Source organism: Sebastes fasciatus, chromosome 9 (assembly GCF_043250625.1).
Source record: "Sebastes fasciatus isolate fSebFas1 chromosome 9, fSebFas1.pri, whole genome shotgun sequence".
Taxonomy (NCBI): Eukaryota; Metazoa; Chordata; class Actinopteri; order Perciformes; family Sebastidae; genus Sebastes; species Sebastes fasciatus.
The window spans coordinates 16,648,871-16,667,141 of record NC_133803.1 but is presented as its reverse complement, the minus strand read 5'-3'; the positions used below and the strand labels follow the sequence as shown (position 1 = coordinate 16,667,141).

General features: G+C 41.4%; 1 protein-coding gene across 18 annotated transcripts in view; it reads left to right on the top strand.

Annotated features, from left to right (window-relative positions):
- The window catches only part of LOC141774031 (neurexin-1a), a 287,328-nt gene that overhangs the window by 256,916 nt on the left and 12,141 nt on the right, over positions 1-18,271 (top strand). For 10 of the 18 annotated variants that reach the window (XM_074646327.1, XM_074646313.1, XM_074646311.1 and 7 more), the window contains one exon: positions 16,508-16,595. In XM_074646327.1, the coding sequence (XP_074502428.1) occupies positions 16,508-16,595 (88 nt within the window). The remainder of the gene's footprint in view (positions 1-16,507; positions 16,596-18,271) is intronic. The other 8 variants (XM_074646328.1, XM_074646319.1, XM_074646318.1 and 5 more) reach the window with 1 other exon arrangement.

Below are 18,271 nucleotides of genomic sequence, written 5' to 3'. Positions count from 1 at the left end.
TAGTTATATTACACCACTGGCTGCCAATGGTCAGAGGCGCTATCAGCTTTATAGTGACCTAGCTCTTGTTAATCTGTCTCCATGGTCCTCAACCAAACATTTTAATCAGTTTAATTTGTATGATAGCTCATTAAAAAAAAAAAAAAAAGTAGTAGAAAATCTGCAGACATAGTTCTTTTTCATATATTTTATGCAATATTTGACAACTGATGCAATTGTGCATGTGTCTGCATTAAATACTAAATACATGGAAGCCAAAGCCAGTACAACAATACAATGTGTGTTTCAGCTTTTTCAATTGCTGGTGGACGAAATGAAGGAAAATGTCAAACTGTAGAAAGATAGCATTTAATACCAGATGATACTTAATCAAAACCACTCAAGGATAAGAGATAGCGCCCTGTGTAGCTGTTACCCTCCCCTCAAAAAAAAAGACGAAAGCCTGCTATCTGGAAGAGCCATTGAGAGCTCTTGACAGTGATGGATCCTCAGCTGCATTGCTCTGTATTATCAACCCTGGCCAGCACACATACAGTATATAAATCTCACGAGCGGTCATAGTGTGAGACTGCCAGTGCTGTCTGCAGGAACATCCTCTAAAGTTTGGTATTGTTTTGAGCATCATGGAGACACACAAGGACAGAAAACTCCAGGAGAAAAATATTGTATAAGATCTTACTGTACGGCATGCGGTATATACAGGAATGTTACACCACTGTAGCTCTGTTTCAGGAATGCATTGGTATGTAGAAAACAATATCCGGTGTGTGTTTTTCTTCAGTCAGTGTTTATAGCTATTATCTACCTTTTTAATATTCACACTCAACATTAATTGTCAGTCCTGTTTTATAATGTAATTAGTATCTACTCGATAATTTGACACTTGACTCAATGTGGCAGACACACTAGATCAGTGGTTTCCCAGTCATTTTTTTAATCTACAGTATTCGTCCATTATGATTTTTTTTTCATTCGTTTTTTATATGGTGATTCCACTTTTATTGCTTATTTCTTCCCTTTTGATATGTTAGAAAACGTGGTATAAAAAACGTAGTTAAAATTAATGTTGCCTCTTTTTTAGCATACGGTTATAAAAATGTAGAATAAAACCAGCCATTCTAGCGTCTCTCTGAGATTGTACTAAACACACAATATAACTCAGATTGATGGGAATGTCATAGGTTTGTTGATATTTGGTCGCAAACAAAAGTGTTGGATACATTTATATTTTTATCTGATAATGGTGCAAAATGATTAAAATGTATACTCAAGGAAGAGTAACAGTCCATCCAATCGTTGGCAAGATAAACCAAAAATGTCAACCTTATGGTGGTGGTAGAGGAAGTCAGTCGGTACGAACTTTTGTGCCAACCCATACATTAAATGTCAAGCTATTTCCCTAAAGAAGTTCAAACTTTGACCTGCTGGTGGTGCTAACAGAAAAGTCAGAGGATCACCAAAGTCGTCAGGATTTCTGCTCTATACGGACCTTGAATATCAGATATAAGACAACCCTCTCCTTTTCAAATATATTAGAAGCATTGTCTTGGATCCAGGCCAATATGGTATGTCTTAAACACAACTAATATTTGACCTCATCTAACATTTCATGCTTGCCCAGCTTCTTTCACAACCCTGTATTGCAGAGTGCAATTTCTGCTTTGGAGCTTGTTGCTGGTGGAGATTCAAGAAATGCAGATTATAGCCCGTCCCTAGGGAGAGTGAATGGCCACTATGTCACATTATTGCCACCAAATAGCCAATTGGCCCCACTATTTCTGAATTAACCCTAGGTGAGGTGGGTGTAATGGTCGTTCAGGGGAAGTGAGGAACATTCAAAACGCATTGTGTGGGCCATTTCATTTGCACTCACAGCACACGGTTCAGTTCCGGCCGAACTGGCTTGTAGTGGCTTTGTTTGTCTCGGTCCCCGAGACGAGGGGCAGGAACCTGGCCTCTCTATAATTCACAGGGATAATCGAAGATTTGACATGCTGCACTGCTACACCTTCAGTGCAGTGTTCGGGTACCTCGCCGACTCTCACAAACACACTATAATAAACTTAGTGTCACAGTAATCTTGTGGTAAAAAATCCTCTGCAACTTAGTATCCAATAACTGCTCAGTCTGCAGCTTCTCTTCTTTTATAATCACCCATGCACTATGTCTCTTTATTGTATCTCATACTACCTTGAGGCATTGTTGTGATTGTCTTGATACCGGTAGGGATTATTGTTTTACAAGCTCAGGCTGCAATAAGTCTGCACAGCCTAGATTTAATACTAATCCTGCATGCATCAATACTCAGACCTGGGACTTATCTTGGGTATTAAGCACTCCTCAGGCAACTGAGACACATGCACTGCAGGTTCTTTAATTGTGCTTCATGATATGATACTTGGATATGAGCTTAAGGAAGATTCAGTCTTCATTAAGTTTTAGATGCTTGAGATCTACTGTTGAGATTGTATCTTTAGGATAGATATGTGCAAGTCTCCATCAAAGCCAAATATCTAAAACCATCATTCTAATAAAAACAAAAGAATAATCCTGGAGCTTTATATTCTACCTGTTGTTTGTGAATTTAAACTCATATAGATGTACAGTTGCTAGTTTTCATTGCGTAGCATTTGTTCTCTGGGTGATGGAGCATTAGAGCCTGTTTGAAGACATTTATGATCAGACTGATTGGCACCAATCATTGAAATTAAATTTAAATCAGGTCACTGTTCACTTGCACCACATTTTTTTTGGAGCTCTACAGGACATTAAAAACCCGTAACCTTTGCACTTCCCATACCCTGAACTTGTAGGAAGCAGTATAGTCTAGGTTCGACATAGAAAGTTCCTGATATGCGTCGTTGAAAAGGCGACACCAAGACCAACATCATCATTTTCAAGCTCTGTTTGGTAGGCGAGTGCAATGGGAAAAAGTGACGCGAATGCATATTTTCTTTTACATTTACATGTGATGACTTTTAAATGTCAGTATCATTAAGTTAATTGAGGGGGGGCCCCACCTGCAGTGGGCGGTGGACAGAATGAAGCAAAAAGAGAGACCAGCCCACTCCCCGCCAACCGGCTCTCCAGGGTTGGGTGCGTCCCTCGGGACCAGCCACTGCCCTGGAGGATGCACCGGCAGCTGCCAATGCAGCCCTCTCTCTCTGCTCCATACTGTCAAACCAAGCGGCTGCTCCATTCTCTCTTTAATCAGAACATAGAGAAATGGTGCAATCATTGCCAAGCTTTTCTTTCTTCAAGAGAAAATCAAATATAGTGAATGAGGGATTGGTCGTGCTGCCCCACTACTTACTGGAAATAATGGCTCACTACAGGATTTAAAAATACCAATGCTATCCAAATTGTACTGGGAAATGTAATTAAACTGCATGGACGAATGCATAACTTCTTTCCCCCCAGAGTACCTGTAAATTGACTTTAGTTTCCTGAGCAGCGCCCAAATTTAGATTCAGGAACTCACCCCCGAAACAAAAGCAGACCCTGTGACAATGGCTACTCCATAACTTACAGGTTATTAAGTGAGTGCTAGTGAGCCTACATTACTAACTTGCTCTTCCAGTTGCCTAACCTACATTTGTTATTGCTGAAGATTAGCCATTTTGTGTTTAATCTTGTGTCTGTCTTCTCTAACAGCGAGATGGTCATCAGTTTCCTTATTTTTCATTTAAGTTTTACCAAGCTATTAAGCACACGGACTGCTCACAATAGCACAATAGTTGCTTTTCATTGACGTACTGTATAATAAATTAGTCATAAGGCACTTTTCTCGTCAACTAATGGAATAAAATGCAAGCATTCAAGAAGAAAGCCAGAACTGTGTTCTGAATAGCTGGCAGTTAAGATGAATGTTCCTACTCATTTTATTGCAGAATAAAAAGCATAGGTTGACTTTGTTTGTTCATTTCATGGCATTAAGTGTTGTACCCATCTGTGTTTGTGCTGGTGTCAGCCTTGTGATAACAATTCATATACACACTGCTCTTTCTGCTGAATTTCATGAAGGATGGGGTTTTTTTTAAGATGGCTTTTATTGCTTTTTGTTGAAAGTCATATAGACAGAGGAAAGATACCAGGCTGTTAGGTAAATGGTTCGCAATTTGGTCACCGGTGAACTCAAATGACGGTTAAAGGAATTGCAGTCTGCCCATCTCCAACAGATGTGGGAATAACCCACATGGACCCACGTCCTATTAGAATTGTCATGTAAAAAGAGAAATCTTGGTTCTGAAAAGTAAATATTAAACTGTCCGCATCGCTTGTTCCTCTATTTATTTTGATTTCCTCCTTTTGTGGTTGGTGCACATTTGATAAGAGACGTATTTTGCTTGGATTCACTTTATTAATAGATGTGATTAAATAGAGTGAGTTGCTGACATTTAGCTTTTTACTTTGAATGTGCTGTATAATTTAGTGTAAAAACATTGTTTTAGCAGAAACAGTAAATATTTTGAATCGAGGAAGTTTTTCTTCTGAGGAATTACTGACCATTTATCAAAGTAAGCATTTTTTTCACATTTTTCTTTAAAATCAGCCAGACCCTTCCTTTTATTTTTCTTATTTCACACGATCAAATCAGTTCAAATCAGAACCAGTTTTGTAACATTGATGCCTGCACTGAGTGGAGCGAAATGGGAAATTACTAATTTGCAAAGATGATTTGATGATGTTTTTTTCCTCTCTAGTCTCATTTTTGTATTAACAGAAATTGCTCTTCACATTGCAAACTAAGTTGAACTGCTTTATTGTAAGATGAAAACCAGACATACAGGAAACACACAATGTTCCACATTAACAGGGAGAAGGATTCACTCTCGAGTCTTACTCCATTCAGAATAGCAAACCCAGCTGTCTCATGGTCTTAGAGACATACTGCAGTGTTTAGCGTAGTGTGTCAGTGCCCTGTGAGGTTGTGGTGCCTTCAATTATTCACAGAAAGAAAACATCCTCAGGATAAGATTTCCCCTGCAATGCAGATGTATGGCATTGACCATCATGCTACTGAGACACTGCAAGCTTGAGGGAAAAAAAAGAGCGATGGCTATCAGATGTCTCGCTTCAGTGACAGCTGCACTATTGATTTTTCTCGTTTTATTATATTTATTGTCATATTTTCTTTTATAAAAAAAAACACCTGGTATCACCACGTATCCAAGCTGAAGAAAAAAACAGATTGGATAATTCATGTGTAACAATCATTAGATGAGAGCAGAAACGGGCTGAATTGCAGGATGTGCAGATGGACACCTGCTCGCCTGTGCAGCGCTTGTGTGTCTTGCTGACCTCCCCACCTTGCTCCATGAAGTGAGGTGTGTGTTGTTGAAGGTGGCCCTGGTGTGCGCTGCCCCAGGCCCCAGTCATGGGTTTGTGCCCACCCAGTGCTGACAGATGGCAAAGGAGGCAGCGCCGTAGACCCGCGGTGGCCCCAGGCCCGCGGCGTTCACTCCCAGCGACAGACCATATCCATCATCTCAGCCTCACCGGGGGCCATTATGGAGGCTGCCCTTCAACACTGTGTTGTACACAGAGAGTCCATGTGACTCGCTGGTCCAGTCCACCTTGGCAGGGGCGAACACATGCATGCCAGTGGCTGTTGACGTGTGATCACATGATTTGATGAATGTTTAGATAGTTGACAGCAGAGACAGGCTCGTCTGCAGCAGGTACATGATCTGAATATTAGCCAGCTGAGGATGCTTTGTCTTCCTTTGGTGCTTTATTTTCTCCTTTGCTCGTTTTAAAGCTTTCTAAAATTGTTACAGCCAAGTACATACATCATACGTACTGCCATTATTAAGTCAACAAAGAAGCATATTTGCTTTTGCAGGTTGCACACTACTGGCAGCATTACAGAGGACTGCAGATTGTCCCACTAAGTCTGTCTGGATGACAAAAATGCAACCTACGCAGTGCGAATGTTGTCTCTGTTGCTTTATAAAGTGTTGGATGGTGCGTGGAGGAGATACTGACACTGACAGCTTTACAGCATGTTTTATAGACCATACTGTTGTCTCTCAGGACATTTGCTGTTATGATTTGTAGAAACACAGAACAGTCCTGGGCCAACTGTTGAACATAAGATACAATTTGTCCTTCAGTTCATCGCTCCCACCTGTGATCAGCTGGTTTATACATCACATTCATGAACATGAGCTCCGTGCCAATTCCTCATTTAGCTGCGCTGAGCTCTCTCCATTTTTAAAAATAATTTCCTAAAAGGCTGGTAGAAAGTGTCAGACACAAACTGGCTTATGCATCTAAAAGCTCCTTTTATTTATGATAAAAGCAATGCCAGTCAAACTTCACATTTTAGTTCTCACCAAAACAGAAATCATAGTCTTGTTTTGACTTCAGATAAAACCCATAATTTATCCCTTCAGTTGTAGAAAATGTACCTTGACTTGAATGTAAATCTAAGTTCATCTATCTCATTTTCTGTATCTAGAGTTTCATACCAGCGTGGTAATTGAGTCCACGGCTTCTAAGAGCCTAGATTAAGATCATACTGTATACACATATCAAGATGGCTGGTTCTGTTCAAGGAGAAGCCATCTGATGTTGAACACCAGATCTAGCACTATAAAGGCGAGTTTAGGGATGGAAGGGAGGATAATAAAAAGTAAAGTCATTACCACGTAGATTAAATCAAGGTTGTTATTCCAGGAGGTACAGAAATGACATAAAGGCATCCGCATGCCAGCAAATGAAGTTTGTTAGGCAAGTGGACAAGAGAGAGAGAGAGAGAGAGAGTAATGGAGAAATGACCTTGGGAAAGGAATATAACTCAATCAAGCCAACAAGTGCTTACAATTTGAATCTACATTAAATGAATAGTTGGATGTTTTGGGAAATATTTCCCTTCTTGCCAAGAGTCATATGTTCAATTCTCATGTCTGTATGGTGAATATAAAGCTACAGTTAGCTCAGCTCAGCACAAAGACTGGAACTTCTAGCCTGGCTCTGTTCAAAGGTAACAAAGTCTGCCTACCAGCACATCTAAAGCTCACTAATACACGTTTACACATTTCTTTAATCAGTACAAAAACCTGTGTGTAAAAAGGACATGTCGTGGTTTAACAGAGGATTCTAGGGTTGCCAGACAACCAGTAGAGACTCCAAGAAAGCGAATGTGTTTACACTTTCTGTACGGATTAAACCTACAAGACAAAACGTGTTAATTAGTGAGCTTTAGAAGTGCTGGTAGGTGGATTTTGCTACCTTCGAACAAAGCCAGGCCAGCTGTTTCCAGTCTTGGTGCTAAATTGAGCTAATTGACTGCTGGCTGTATAGCTTCATATTTAGCATAAAAAGTGGCATCTATACTCTCCTCTAACTCTTGGCAGGAAAGCAAATAGGCATATTGTCCCAAACAAATATTGATTTATTCCTTTATTATGATATTGATTTATTCCTTAATAAGATAAGATAAAGTAAGTCCAAAGCTGAATGACAAGACCAAAGAAGAAAAAAGAAAAACAGTGTCTATAAATAATTTAAAAACAGCAGGTCCAGTCAGAAATTAAAGAGTCTGGCATTACAACACTGCCACAGGGGTGGATTAGTGATAAAAAATCTATTTTGCTTGAGAGACTCCATAAATGCTGCCAATTTAGACTTTCCATTATTAAGATTTATTTTTTCATGATTAGCACCTTGAATTTTATTGCTGTGTTTTTTGTTTCGTCTCCACCGAATGAGAGCATTGCTCATTAGTTTATAGCACTCGGCCCTTTGTGAATGACACATCCAGACCTGGAGGACAGGAATCTGATTATGGCGGCGCTCTGTGGGAGCTCCGGGCGACCTGGTCTGCCGTTGTAGGGCAAAGCTTCTCTTCCTCTTTCCTCATGTCATGTTTTTGCAAACGTTACACATGGGAATTAGGCCCCGCGTACATTCATCTCAGCAGTGATGGCATCTATATTAAGATGACAAATTTGTTGCTGTCACCTGATGAGGGACTGGGACTGCATGTCAAGACGCAGGTAAAGTCAGGAAGACAGTGATTTGTGGCCAAGCTGCATATCTCCTCCTCTCCCGCTCTCTCTTTCTCAAAACACACAATGACACATGCTTAGATTCGTCATCTATTTTTAGATTTTGAGAGGAAAGGAACAAGAAAATGAAGAATTACATAGTCAGTTTGGATTGAATGGAACATTTCCCCCCCCAAAAAAAAATAACAAGTGTTTGTATGTTAGCATTTAGATAGAAAGCGCCATGATTACAAGCCATTCTCTGGTAATTGTTATTCCTCCCTCACTCCCCAGTTTATCCTTAGTGTATGATATTCCTCCAGGGCAGTTATCTGCTCTCAGGCCAGATTACTACCAAGGCAAGCTACAGACGCACACAGAGCTCCAGATTCGATTTCAGATAACGAAAATATCAGGGCATCCAGAGGGGAAAATGCTCCATTGCAGACAGATTTCATTTATCTGAGAAGTGTGAAAGCAGGGATAAGGGGGAGGGACAAAGTCGACCATGTAATGTACATCTACGTAGCAGTGTTTATGCATAGGCAAGAGAGAGAAGAAAATGAGAGAACAAGAGGGGGTAGCGTAGGAGGTAGATGGAGGCAGATAGTGTTATGAATTTCATATTAAGATTTTATCATTTAGAGCATGTAGCTAGCAGAAGGCATCCAGCCTTCTCCTCTGTAATCTGCTTGAAGCTGCATCCTACATGGCAGCCGCCCAATGTGCATTCTCTCGGCACTGTGAGGTGGCTACAGGCACTCGTCCATATTGTGTGCACATTATTTATGTCCCCAGTAATAAATAATAAACACCCTGCTTAATTAGAAAATCAAAATATCAACTGTTTATCATTCGTCGCACAGAATGTCTCAAGTTGTATGAGGACGGATTAGGCACCAGTCGCACATGGTTCGCTCTGAGTCAGCGACTGACATGGTGATAGTTTGACGCAGGCGCTGACTGGGAAGTGGACTGTGTTTCCTCCCACGCAGCTAGACAACTTTTCTGGTTACCTTGGTGCCTGAGCCGTATCGCACACCCCGTGCTAAGTGTTGAAATTTCATTAAGGCCGCGCAGATGACTGTTCTTGGAAAATAAGTTGAACGGGGTCCTGAGGGGGGACTAGAGAAAGATCTACAAAGCGGCGCAGCATTGCCTTGAAGCAGCCACATTAAAAGGAGTCCTCACACAGCAGTGTTCTCGGGTCCCCAAGAGGGACCGCGTTTAATGAGGGCACGGGCATGTGTACATTATGAGGCGGCTCTGTATTTACCTCATATCCATATCTTCTTGTACAGTACACCTTTACGCTCCTACATTAGCCCCTATCTCTCCCTTTGTGTCGCTCTCTCAAATGCAGCGTTTAATTTTACACAGCAGTAGCTTATCCGGGACCGTGTGCACCGAGCTAGCAATTAACCTGTCACTGCTCACTCATTTCCCAAGCCTTATTTATCTTTGTTTCATTGTTAGACACGAAATCTGTACTGTAAGTTTTACTGTATTCATTCCTTTGACTTTACTCCCACAATGAAAAAATTCATCAACACACTGTTACATTAGCAATACAACCTTTACACACCTCAGTAATAATGAAAGCCAGTGCACTTTTGCATTAACAAACAACTGTTTCTGGGCAGATTGAATCCACCAGACTGTTGACTTCTTACAGAGATTAAATGTCAGCACCAGTCAGCGTGGGCATGTGTGTGTTTCTGTGTGAAACTATGCTTGTATGTTTCCACACCGCGCGCTGCGGGTGCACCAGGTGTGTTAAGCCGCCTCCCAGCGTCTTGTTAGACTGTCTGGGGTGCAGCGACTTAAGCCTCGAGGAAGATGTATGGCAAGACAGGAACATGTGGGTACCAGGGGAGGAGAGGGAGAGCCTCCGACCATTCTTTTTTTAATGACACTCTGATACTCTGCCTGAGGTCCAGTTGCAGCAACAGCTGCTTCGTTTTAAATAAAGCAAAGCCTTTCTCCCAAAAGGGACAGTGTCTCTTAACATAGCAAGTGAAAACAGCTGTCCACCGCGGCTAGTTTTTACGCTATGGCATACACAAGCAGTCAAAACAGAAAGAAGAAGATACCAATTACTCTGAGTTAATTGCCTCCGAGAAATGCCAGCGTCTTTTTTTGCATGAATTCTCAGGTGCTCTGACGATTCACAATATACCTACAGAATGCACTCTGCTCATACGCTTCTGGTAATTACTGACAGCTTTGAACAATAAAGATTGTGGTCATGGTTAGTTGTGTGACCTCATGTTTTGATGTCCCTGAGATTGAGGTTGTCGGAGTCATAAAAGTCGCGATTGTTGTTGAGAGAACGGTTTCGTTTATCATAAAATTATGGCAATGCAGTAAAGTTTCATTTTAAGATAGAGTAGTTTTAACAAGCCTTTAGCTCAACCTTGCCCATTTTTCCCAAATTCTATCTATTCATTTTCTATTTTTCTTCACCATTAGTAGCAGCGTGCCGCCTCACAGCAAGGGGTCACAGGTTCAAACCCTGCACCCCCCTCCACCCACAACCCTGAATAGGATAAGCGGTTAGTTTCACCATTAGTATGCAATTGATGCAAGACTTTGCTATTATGACAGAACTATATTTTGAAGGAGAACTGTAACAATCCAGTAATCAGTATCATCTCGATTCATTTCCCCGGGAAAAATAATGAAGCACCTGGTGTTGTTAGTTGCTCTTTGCTTTGTTTATTGACTGCTGTTTTTTTGGCAGTGCCTGTTTTGAATCGTTGTTGATCCATTTGCTGAGAATTGCAGAATCTGATGTAAATCCTCTTCAGCGAGGACGCAGCAGAGAATATCTCCATTTTTTACCCAGCTGGTTGTTCCCCATTGTTCAGCACTCACTCTATTGAGTCGCAGTGGCAATCTGTCGTGCCACCGCGAAGCCTCACATCACAGCTTTTCTTTAATTGTTAAAAAAGCCCAGAGATTTGTGAAGTATTGGATATTATTCGACTTGATAAGCGTGTTATATATTTAAATCCATCACTGTATGTTACACAGCTGTGCTGTGATGGCGATAATATCATTCCATTGTCTCCCAGCCTTGCTAAAGTCTGTGTCTGTGTGAGTCCGTGATGTTGACAGCTTGGCAGACCAGCAGTAGGAAGAGTGTGGGCGAAGGCCAGGCAATACACTGAGCTGAACTCAGTCTTAGAGGCCCACACGCCTTTTATTATTCAGTTGGAATCTATTGAGCATCTGGGACTAAATTATTCATCAACATCGACCTAGTTCCAGGGTGCTAAGTTAGATACTTGGATGTCATCAGGAGTTCTGATAAGAGCTGCTGCTGCAGTGTGATAGCTGCCATGGGTAAATTCATCCCGTGTCTAACCATGAGCCGTTGCTATCCGACGTCCCATCGCCTCACTCTCTTCCTCTCTCTCTCACTGGCACACTAATGATGTGTTTCTGCAAGAGTGAAGCTTAGGACAACAAACTCCTCCCAATTAGTCTGTGTAGACTACAACTCTGGTCAGATCTGGACACTATAGCGGGCCACTGTCGTTGTAAATCAGTGCCAGCATGAAAAATAATGGCACACGGTTCGATCAGGAACATATAGAGAATACTAATTCCTCTGCTATTAGGGGCTTCTGGCTTCAAGGGCCAATTACAGACAAAATATATATAACACTTTCAACTATAGTATCGGCTTAAAATGAAGTGTAACCTTGATATGATTTATCCGGGATTACCGTGAAATAATGGAAATAAAAGAAAAAGAAGGATAATACCAAGTACAGTATGGAGACTCTTGTTGCAGTTAGTGATTTTTTCTGACATTGAATTTCCCTCCTGGTTAAATAAAAAAAAAAGTATATGCAATATCTGTTTTTTTCTTTCAGAAAAGTTCTATCTAACACAAATTACAAAATGTTTTCAATTGTTATTTTGAGCAGGTACTGTCAAATATGATAATTAGGGGCTAAATATTTTCCTTGATATTTCAGCAAACACTATGCTTATGTCTTCTCAGCATCCTGAAATCACATTTTCATGCACAATAAGATATTTTGGCATATAAAGTTGGATTAGAATAAAATATTATTAAAGACAATGTGATGGATAACATTCTACATGTAAAAAATAAAAGTGTGGTTTTTCATTTCCAGACAAATATTCTTGGTTGGAGAAAAATTTTGTGCAGTCCAACTCTATCTGTGATTTCTTCCTTGTATGGTCTTGTCTGAAAATAGAGACAGCCCGTGGGGAACAGTTATTCAGTAGGACGCTTACATCTAATGGATCGTGTGCGGTTTGAGCGTATGGGTCGTGGAAATGAAGGATCAGACGTAGTCAGACACAGATAAGAAGTTATGAGGCCAAATATGCAGGTTTGCTTGCAGACAGGAAGGTTTTTCTGTGTGTGTTGTGATAGTGTGGAGCTAAGCCCTTTTCTCTTTGATTTTTCAATCAACCCAGAATTTACTGGCTGATAATAGCGCAGCATTTTTGGCATTGTGAAAAAGGTATTGGGATTTACAACAGATCTTAATGAGCAACAGATTACGCACATCGAGTGAAAAAAAAAATATCAATTTTAATATTGTCACCGATCAGCAATATAACAAGAGAAAGAGAGATTTGCAAAACAAGAGCTTATATTGGACAAAAACAGGGCTTACTAGGGGAGGAAAAAAAAACAGAAAAGCAGAAAGGCAAAAGAAAACAGCAAGCATCCTCAGTGGAATACATTACCGGGACAGCAGAGGCATGCTTCGGATAAACCCTTCAGATGCCTTCAGTGTCCTCCTGACTTTCAGCTCGTCTCCAAAGAGACATGTTGTGTGCCAGAGAGCATTCATCAAATTAGACCAGAGAGAAAACAATGTGAAAACCCACGGCTCTCCGCAGAGACATGCCGACAGGTTATCAGAGAGAAGGTGTCTCTTGCTCTCGAGCACCGGGTTAGTAGCACACGGCATCCTCTCTGAAGAGCAGCCCTCCCCTACGCTTCCAGCCAGGATTAAGAGGGGAAAACATGCTTTCAGGGAAGAGGTGTACAAATGTAGAGCAATATAGGAAAGCCAACAACTCCAAACAGTAGTTATTAGAGAGTGGCATTGAACCGTGTGTAGTTGAGCACAGATAAGTGTTTGTAGGGTTGTAGATAACCTGGTGTCCTGCAGAATGACAATGCTGACCAAGCTTTAGCGAGCACGCATGCAGACCACGGCTTGGCCTGGACATCTCATTAAGGAGGACCGTTATCAATCGTCAGGGATCGAAAACCAGCATGACAGTGCTAAAGAAAGCACCAGGGCGCCTTTGGCTGAGTCAGGTTGGAATTTCCTGGTCCACATCCCTTTGATGGTTCAATCAGTGCGCGAGCCAAGGTCAGTCGATAGCTTGACTTCGCTATAAGATTTATTTTTATTTTCCTGTCTTTGTAAATAAAACTCCCCCAACACCTAAAGTATTTGTAATGACACTGTACTTGGAAAATGAACATGTTCATGCATTTTGTATGAACACTAATAGCAGGTTTCTCTCGACGGTCTCTCTTTTTCTTTCATTATTGTGTTTCGTACTCCCAACTGTCTCCCCAAGTTTTCTCAGTACATCTCATAGGAGCGTGCTCTCTGCTGCTCTGAGCAGGCAGATAAATGAGCTGTGCTTTAGGTTCACCATGGCTTTGGCGCTTTACCACTAGATTAATGATGCTTTGCGAGCCCCGAGCCTTTTGCTTTTAGCATTTTAGAAGTACCTTCATAAAATGAACTACAGGTACATTATTGTTTATTCGCTTATCTGTTGGGGCATCTTTCCAGTGGGCTATACGCATCAGTAAACCTGACTCTGCTCAGCTCGTGAACCCTCCCAAAAACGTACAGTCTTTCTGGAAAACTTAAGAATAAGATGCCATTTAGATCAGGAAACCTCATTTTAATTTTTAACTCACAGGAGTGTCCAAATCACCACATGCATATCCTGTGCTATTCCTCCTTTAGAAAAAGATCTCCAGTGTCCTTTTCAGACATCCCAGCCAAAGGTACCTGTCAGTTTTCATCACAGTGGCTAAATTGCATGGTAAGCCCCTCACATAGCCCACATTGAATTGTCACGGGTGAAAAAGAAGCCAAGCGTTGAAGGAGGACACCATGAATTGGTAATGTTATTGGATTTCAACCAGGTCATGACCACATCAAAATGTTGACCTACACACTAATCCTGGCTGGCAGACTTGACGCCCAGTAACATGCGAATTCATTTTAGCACACACACAAAATTCATTTAAAAGTATAGCATAGGGTTGATATTTTGATAAGATCAGAGTAGAATTGGACTCATGGGTGGCTTACAGGCACAATCGAGCTACACTTACACAGATCTACACTCAGCCGTTGTCCTTGGAGGGTGAAATGACATGATTTTATGGCGGTGTTATGAAAGTATATATCATGGTTTCCTGTCGCTTATTTGAAAATCTCAATCAAGGTGCAATGACACATTTCACATTTCAGTTTCTTACAGTTATTACAGTATGTCCGTATAATGTAGATTTATAAAGGTCAGACCTTTCATAAATGATTTTCTCCCATCTTCACAAGCAAAACAGAAATGAATCATAGCTTTAAATCGTACATTAATCCCATAAAGGACTGGATTTGATGTCCGTACCTTTAATTCTAAAAATCAAATGTTCTCCTAAAAAGAGATAAACGAATATCCATATGCATTACTGCATTTCACTGTGGTGAAGGAGTTGAAGGCCTCACGCTGCATCTTTCTGACCTGAATGAGGAGAGAGAAACATATAAATATGAACGGGCCTACACCTCCACTTGGGTTATTCTATAGGGAGTTAACCTACATCGAGTACACCCACATCACATTGCTTCCTCTACTCCGTTTGCAAATAAATCTGAAGGACAGAGTTGAAAGGAGAAGGATGTGAGATGTAGAGAGAGAGAGAGAATGAGAGTGGTAAGGTGGGAAGAAGAGAGAGGGAGTATTGATTACTTGATTCCCGTACCTCTGCCAGTGAGTGCAGAGTGTCAAGATCTCCCGCCAGGAAAAACAAATCACAAGGCTGAAGTGATGGATGTGGCACTCCAGGATCCGGCGGTTTTGCCATCTGGATGGCCGACACTGTATATCAGCCTCATGCACAGCAAATTAAATATACATTTGGACGGCTTCCCCGGGCCTCACCCAGCACAGATGCACCAAAAACAGCCCTCCGCCACAACTCCCTTAATGGGTTTGATCTATCATTTCCAGGTCTATTATGTAAAGATGATGTTGGTCCGTGTTCAGAATGTCGAAATGATGTTACAGTCGCAATAAAATTGCATTATATGCAGCCAAATGGATGTTAAGCAAAATGACATCACCTTTAATTTCCTTAAGATGAGTCAATACTAATCCAACTTGCAGCTATATTTTTGATGCACAGTCAAACATCAGTGAAATAATGGCACAAATTGAATAAAATCCCAAGTCCATCTTCATTTTTGGGGGGCCTAATGCATTTCTCACCCTGTTTTCTTTCATAATTTTGTGGCTGTCACACACATGCACACGTGCAATAAATATTGTCAAGCATGCATTTCAAAATGTTAGTACAAAGAGGATAAGTAGAGGTGCAAGGCTAAATATATAGCAAGCAGCAGGTTATTCTGCTTAGCAGCGCTCCGTAACGGAAAATCTAACCCGGCCCCGAAGAGGCTGCCACGCTTAAATGAAATGACCTTTAACGCAGAGCTGATCAAATGGCCTGAAGCAAGACTATAAAAGAACATTGCAGTATAATGTTTTACAGTATACTTTTTTTTGGTCTTTTGTTTGCCCTTTCCCATTTTCCAAGAGGGTAAAATGCATCGTGTCTGGCGGGTGAGGAAGTGCATTGGAAACAGTCTAAAATGGATTTGGTGTTAGAGTACATGTGGCAGCAGAATAATGGAGCACCTCTGCATATGCCACGATTTTGGTTTATTTCAGATGCTCATTTTGTAAAAGAGATACTGAATCGCATCGAAAGAAATGAGAAAAAAAACTATTGATTTAAATGTCTGCTGCTCTGCCCTTTGTTTTCCAATCTCTTTTTTTAAGCTTTCATGGCTGCTTGTCCTCTAAATGTCAGGGGTGTTTTGTGATGGCTCTTAACAATCCCTTGAAGGGCTATGCAAAGCCATACACTGCAGCGCAAACCGAGCATGCGAGTTGACAATCGCGCTTTGAACTTTACCCTCCGCTGTTCCTCAATAATCAGATCTCATTTCTGTAAGGATGGTGGTGCCTGGAAAGCAAGTGCAGCAGCTGCTACAGCGCCAGGCAGCGTGTGACCGCGTTGACAGATAAATCCAGCAGCCAAACAGTGTAGCTGTCTGGATTCCCATCTCATCTGCCCCGCTCTCCTTAACCTAACCCTCTGGATACACCACCACTGGTCGCTCTGAGTGGGAGCCGTCTTACCCCATTGATGCAACTAAGTATTTCATGCCCTCACCACTTCGCCTCTCTCTTTTCAGACAACCGACGACTTGCTGGTGGCATCAGCCGAGTGTCCGAGCGATGATGAGGACATTGATCCCTGTGAGCCGAGCTCAGGTGGGTTAGGTTAGTCATCTCTTTTTTTATTCTACTTCTCTCTGGGTGTGTCACTGTGCTTCTGTGTGTCATAGCCCACCCCTACCGAGACACTCTAGGCTAACACACAGTGTTTAAATGAGCAGATTTTGAGTTTTAGGTAGAGCTTGAACACTTCTCAGAGGCAGAGTTACTGCATGATACAGCGAGCCGGAGGCTATCCATTAGGTCTGTCTGGGAAGCTTCCATCCTGCCACAGAGTATGATTTTACTGGTTCTTATATTTCAGTGTAGGCTACAGGAACAGAAAATATAAAGGCAGTAAAACCTATAAAAGATTTTTTTTATTTATTTATTTGTATAGCCTCGGGCAACAATGGACAACCTGAACTTAGAAGGTCAACTAGGCTAACCTTTTAACTACAATCGCTTAAAGCAATAGTTCAACATTTTGGGAAATATGCTTTTTTTTGTTTTCTTTCTGAGAGATGGATTGACACCACTCTTATATCTGTCCACTAAATATAGCGCAAGCCAGCACCGGTTATATTCTTTATGCTAAGCTAAGCTAACTGGCTGCTGGTTCTAGATCATAGTTATTGCACAGACATGATATCAATCCTCTAACTCGCGGCAAAAAAGCGCATTTCCTAAAATGTTGAACTACTGTATATCTGTATCTGTTTAGTTTGTAGCGACTGATGGGTTTCATGATATCAGCTTCCTCATCTGTTTTTTAATGGATTCTTTGGCTTCCACCCATCGAGATTTAACTCACCCAGTGCTAGTCCTTTTTTTTTAGAACAGCTTTGTCTCTGAGAATTGCATGCATTTGTTTTGTACGTGTCAAAGAAGCTGTTATTGCAGTGTTTTAATTGTGCACCTATTTTGTCGTCATCAGCTCGTGGCATTTGCTAATGCCAAAACAGAGTTCTCAGAAAGACAGAACAACGCACATCTGTAATTAACAGATCCACATGACTCCAACACGCAATACCACTGAGGGTAAACCCGGAAAGGAATGTGTGAAGGCTGATCTTTACACAAGTGCATAGAGGGTCCACAATGCTGTTAATTACGTTCTATGGCGAACAGTGGGAGTTCATCCTGGTGTGTCTTATATACTACTGTTCACATCAGCTGCACATGACATCCCTTGGAGTTTATGTTTGCGACACATATCAGGGTCCACCCAACCCCCCCGACACACACTTTGTCAGCTTTACTCGGTTGTAAATCGGTTTGTTCCCTGCAATGCCGGCAAACTTTTAATCTCTTACCTTGCCACACACGGAAGGCAATTAAGTCTAACCCTTGCTCCTGCCATCGAATGGAAGGATTTTCAAATGCATTCTGAAGTGATGAGACGCACAGAGAACAATTAAGTCCAGACCCAAGGCCCCCCGCTCCATCTAGATGTGCTATCGATCAGTATGTGGTCATAAAACCTCCACTAAATTAATGTCTGCCTCACAGCAAAAGACTATCAACTTTCAAGTCTGTCTCTCTTCCTGTTCCTTTGGCCTTCCACTAGCAAGAGCAGCTTTTGCCAGTTACTCTATTCCTATAGCTCTCCTACCGCACATTAGAGTGATATTCCCATTGGGCAGCATCACAATAGGTACGTCCAATGTACATCTGCTACCGCTGTCAAATACCATACACAGGAGATTGGTCTGCGCACTGATTCACACTAGCAGCTTGCA